The 5,532-nt window shown below is 34.3% G+C and overlaps 1 protein-coding gene across 2 annotated transcripts; it reads left to right on the top strand.

The window, feature by feature from the left end:
- Positions 1–683: 683 nt before the first annotated feature.
- Positions 684–3,773, top strand: LOC110712547 (transcription factor bHLH118-like). 2 transcript variants are annotated; one of them, XM_021891015.1, is made up of 3 exons: positions 684–1,395; positions 2,650–3,021; positions 3,414–3,773. In XM_021891015.1, exons 1-3 carry the CDS (start codon positions 1,021–1,023, stop codon positions 3,474–3,476), a joined length of 810 nt encoding a protein of 269 aa, XP_021746707.1. In that variant the 5' UTR covers positions 684–1,020; the 3' UTR covers positions 3,477–3,773. The 2 variants fall into 2 exon arrangements, with proteins under 2 accessions (XP_021746707.1, XP_021746706.1); XM_021891014.1 differs by having other exon boundaries at positions 688–1,395; positions 2,647–3,021.
- Positions 3,774–5,532: the final 1,759 nt, after the last annotated feature.

Raw genomic sequence — 5,532 nt, 5'->3', positions numbered from 1 at the left:
TTGCTGCTTACCAGCATAAAATTGAAATAGAAAAGACAAATTCATCGATCGCGCAATTACTAACATTGTCTGCAACTCATTGTACTAAATTCAACTAGCAATGCATATAATCACATTTTCCGGCAATTTGTGAATCGAATGATACCTTAATTTTGGATTCGAATTCAACTTCGATCATGTCTTCGTCAAAGCAACTGAGCTCCATCACATTTTCACTCTTGTTATCCTCGAAACCCACAGTCTTCATCATACAATGTACACGACCTTATTGATCATCGAAAATCCCAAGTACAGCCGCTTAATTCAGTGTAATTGTCGAAGAAATAGCGCAAAAACCATTAATGAGCTTCGTTGCGGAAGAGAGAGAAAGCTCCACACTTAAAAGGGTTTTGAAGAGAGAGAAACAAAACCATTAACGACTGTTAATGTCGTGTACATCAGACCCCACATCAAAACGGGGGACATAAAACGGGGCAACACGGGATTTTCATTTCTCTTCCAGCTTTGTCCTTCATTTAATGAGTGAATTGACGACGTCACCCCTATATCAACGCCGCTCGTTGATATAGGATATCAATTTGGATTTGCTCATGAAATATCCAATAATTTATATTTGTCTTATTGTAAAAATGAACTAACACAATACCTTCTCCGCTCTTAGCTTATTAACATCAAGAACAGAGAAGTAATGTTTCCCACACATAGATAGGCGATGTATTAATCAGTGTTGCGTAGGGTTTTTCACCTTTATTAATCCTCCAATCACTCCAACTTTCTACTTACTCCATAAAATATATATCAACTTTTGTCTGTCTATACTAGCATCTAAATCACATTCCAAATTAAGTATCATAATATTATAATGAGATTCTACTATACATGCTTTACTATACATCGTCCTCAATTATTTGAATTCCAAACATTCTATAAGACGAAACCTTAAATAGAGAATCCTAAGAAGAAAAAAAGATCATACTCCTTAATTAGACTTTTATCAACCTCGTACTAATACACTTTTTCATGGATCAAAATCTTCCAACCTCATTGGATCCCTTCGATTTCGATCCAAACTCACTAGATGATGATCTAATGCAGCTTATCAATAATGCTTTTCCACAAACCCCACAAAATCATGATGTTCAAGCTGTGTTAAATACTTCAACAGAGAATCATCAATTCACTATTAGTAACTCATCATTTTATTCTTCAGCTCATGCCTCACCACCAGCTCCAACTCCAACTCCTGCCCCGGCCCCGGCCCCGGCCCCGGTCCCTAGTAAGGATGAGGCCAGAAAGAAGAAAGCTAAGGCCGTGGAAATAGAGCGGAAGAGGAGGCAAGAAATGTCCTCCCTCTACCAAGAACTTCAGTCCGTACTACCTCCTGGACTTTTTAAGGTTAGTACGGTATTTAATTTGTATGGCCGAAATACTTTTTATTTTAAATTGAAAAGGTATTCAAGAAAGAATACTTCGTATTACAGTAGAATCTAAAAGTCTCCCAACTTCAGTAAAACGCAGTCCTAATAATGAAATTAAGGTTATTTTGACTAATAGCACCTTCATAAAACCACTTATTAGCTTTTACTACCTATATAAAAATAAATTTTTTTATCACCAACAAATTTTCCAAAAATTGGATTTTACCATAAACTATCGGATTCCGTCATAAATCCGTTAGTAGGGCTCACCTTTTTGACGTTTCCTCTTCATCTCCCCCGATCTTCCATGTCAGCCAACCGCCAACGAGATCGGAATTTCAAGTGGGGCTAGAGAGGAATCGGAATTTGGTGTTGGCTAAGGAAAGGATCAAAATTAGGTGGTGGCTAGGGTTTTAGGAGTGCAAAGTTTGGTGGTAGCTAGGGTTTTAGGAGTAGTCGAAATTCGGTAGGAGGGGTTTTATGGGTGTTAAGGTCAGAAATTAGTGGAAAGGGGGTCAAAATCTGGTGGTGGTGGCTGGTGCGTTGCGGTGGTTGTGGCTATGCGGGACTGTTGTGTGGCGAATTGGTGATGGAGCTAGTTGAGTAATTGTGATCTGGCAGTGGGGCTGGTAGCCGGACCGGTGGCGGGGCTGGTAGTCGTCCGACGATGGGGCTGGAAGCCGGCCTGGCGGTGGATGGGAGCCGGTTGATGGCTGGTTTTGTTTTTAAATTAAAAAAAAAACAATTTTTTTTTGTTTTTTAATTTTTTTTAAATAATTTACCAGATAATATGGTGACACGTGTATATGGTAGGTCTCACTAACGGATTTAAGAACGGAATCCGTTAGTTGGAAGTAATTGGTAATAAAAGCCAACTTACATTTTTTTTTTTTTTTAATGTGGTGGTAAAATAAAACCTTTTTTTTATGTAGGTGGTAAAAACCAATAAGTGGTTATTTTGGAGGTGGTAAAAGTCAAAATTTCTCTAAAATTAAATTATAAATTGATTAATAAGGTTCTTGATGGAGTATAAAACATATTTTTTAGCCTCAACCATGCATTCACTTAAATTTTTGGTTGAATTGGTCTTTTAATTGATGGTTGAGGCCAATGAATATGTTTTATAATCTATCAATTATCTATATATATTTTGTTACAATGGTTTGAAAAACACACTTACATTCTTAATTGTATCAAATTACGATTATTCTTAATTCGATTGATGCAGAAGAGGAGGATAGTGACTTCGGATCTCTTGCAAGTGACAACAAACCATATAAAGAAGATGGAGAAGGGTATAAAAGGACTAAATGATAAAAGAGATGAATTAATGAGAATGATGAAATCAGCTGTTGGAAGTTCAACCAATAGTAATACTTCGAAACAGAAGCAAAATCATTATGTCACAGTAAAGCCTTGTAAAGATGGACTCATAGAAATCGTTGTTAGTACTAGTGCAATGGATGATGACGACCATGAGAATAATAACCGAGGCTTCAGCCTTTCGAAAATTCTCCGTTTACTCGATGAAGAAGGGCTAAATGTGATCAACTGCTCTTTAGCAAGAATTGACAGTAATTTGGTTCACAACATACAAGTACAGGTAGTGATATACTCCGTATGTATATAGTGCTTGTGATAGAGTATAAAATATATTTCTGGACCTCAACCATCAGCTTAATAAAACATAATCCTAGGCCTCCAGTTTAAGCTTTTGATTGAGGCCCAGGATTGTCCAGGAATATATTTTATACTCTATCAACTTAATATATAAGTATTCCAATTCATATGTTACTCCCTCATTCTCATAAGATTGTCCCTATAAGAAATCTAAGTATATATATTGACGGTTATAGACGTCACTTGGACATTATTCTAAAAAAAGTTATAGGCAACTGATCCTTTTTAAGGGACGAAGAGAGTACTATATGTATATCTAGTTAGTATTGGTAGTTGATGTTGTTATTCTGATTGTAATTAACTTGGATTCTGCAGGTTGATGATGGGAGAAGCATTGATCTATGTCTACTGCGGCAGACATTGACGGATCACTCGTGAATTATGAGTTATAAAATCATAGGAAGCACGTATTGTATTGTATTGCATTGTACATGTACGAGCATTTTTTTAATTTATTGTAACTTGTAAGAGCATCTTAGACTAGTTTTTAAGGACGATAAAGATTCGCAGTTTATAGACTAGTATACTGCAAATGTTTGGAAGGAAAAGTGTGTACAATAGTAATTCCTCAATTACTTAATTAATGTACTTTTTATTTGCTATACTATTCTAAACAGAGTATGTAAAGCTAACAAATCTTTTCCTTTTCAAAAATATATAACAAGTACAAACCTATTGTCCTTAAACAAATCCTATTGGACGGTTACTAACTCATTATTTCAAGTAATTGTTTCAGAAATAATTCTATTTAGGGCCTATTCTGATTTACTAAACTGAACTGATTGGAGCTGAATTGAACTGAATTGAGTTGTTTATAAGAAAAGGAAATCGTTAACTGAATTGAATTGAACTGAACCGATTGGAGCTGAACTAAACTAAACTGCACTGAAATTAAGCTGAAGAGAACAAGCTAAGCTTAGTTTATTTTTCAACTTCATTACGATTTACTCCGTATTTCATTCAGCTCAAAAGAATGAGCCTCAATACAATATAGGTGGCCGTTTGGTATGGTGTATTTAATAGACAATTATGGTCAGTGACGAAACCAAGAATTTCATACCAGTAAACTACCTCTAAAATTGGAATTATTTCAAGAATTTAAAGTTGGGATTATTAAAAGAAATGGAGCAAAGTTGGGATTATTAATATCAATTTTTCCAACAAAATATCGATATGATGAATTAGCAATTAATAAGTACGATTTTTCAATGGAGAACACAAGATAATGTGTTGCAAATTGAATATAATTAATTAGTTTGGGCATAAATTGGGTCTAATTTTGTTAGGATTTTAGGGGTTTTCGGTCAGTTTGTCAAGTAAAGCTAGTTTTCATTTTGGTCAATTAAAAGAGTATGAGATAATATTGGGCCTATGAGCTATGACCTGTCCATCTGAAGTAATGGATCTATTAACAAATATGGGCTGAGGTTGATACGAGTTGGGAGGGCCCATTGAAAAAATAGATTTGGAAATTAAAATTAAGGTAGCTTTTTTAAAAAAAAAAAAAAAAAAATTAAGGTAGCTAACGCACAGGATATGCGCACATAGTTAGCCTTATTCAAAACTCTCTTTTGATTTAGCTTTAATGTTTTATACTTTCTCCGTTTTCTTTTACTTGCAACACTTCTCTAAAAAGGAAATGTCACAATACTTGCAACACACTATAAAAGGAAAGTTATTTTAGGGAAAAACTATACTATTTCCCTTATTTAAAGCACATGACCCACTAAATTACACTCCTAACAACCACTCATCCTATTTTAAAGTTTATTATATCATATATCATGTAAACTCCACCTTTCTTAATTATCGCACTAAAGGGTGTGTTGCATCTAAAAGAAAACGGAGGAAGTATATATAGTTGATGAACATTATTCATAAGCATTTGATTAACCTTTTAATAAGGTAGGAGTTTATTTAAAAAAAAAAAAAAGATTTTGTTGGATTGAGCAAAATAGGTCGATGGTACTCGTATTACACAGCTAGTAACATTTTGACAATGCTTTCAATATATATCTTCTATATGTTCAATGTAAAGGAGTCCATCGAATCGGATCAGACTTACTTAGACCAACCCTAACCCATGTTGGTGGGTTTGCGTTGTTACTAACTAGAACATGAATTCTTCCACAATCGTTAATGTATTAGAAATTTAGAATAATATTAGCGTTACAATCATGCAAAACTATCACCATCATATCATTAAATTAACAGATCTGTCAATGTACAATCATACCCCTATTGCAAGTTAAACTACCAAAAAAATCTTTCAAGGTATTTATATTGAACAACAAAGGATCCTCAACTAACCCAATGGAACAAAAAGAATATGTGTAATCAATGGTCTTTCATTGATGAGCTCAAAGAATATGTGTAATCAATTGTCATTAGATTACAGTAGATAGTCAGTAGATGTTTGCATTATTTTTATTTC

Source organism: Chenopodium quinoa, unplaced genomic scaffold (genome assembly GCF_001683475.1).
Source record: "Chenopodium quinoa cultivar QQ74 unplaced genomic scaffold, ASM168347v1, whole genome shotgun sequence".
Classification (NCBI taxonomy): Eukaryota; Viridiplantae; Streptophyta; class Magnoliopsida; order Caryophyllales; family Amaranthaceae; genus Chenopodium; species Chenopodium quinoa.
This window is presented reverse-complemented; position numbering and strand designations above follow the sequence as displayed.

Bases quoted from the DNA above. Each gene is read 5' to 3' on its own strand.
- LOC110712547 (XM_021891014.1), top strand. From the start codon at position 1,021: ATGGATCAAAATCTTCCAACCTCATTGGATCCCTTCGATTTCGATCCA. The intron at 1,396-2,646 runs GTTAGTACGGTA...CGATTGATGCAG, and splicing joins TACCTCCTGGACTTTTTAAG to AAGAGGAGGATAGTGACTTC. The intron at 3,022-3,413 runs GTAGTGATATAC...TGGATTCTGCAG, and splicing joins TTCACAACATACAAGTACAG to GTTGATGATGGGAGAAGCAT.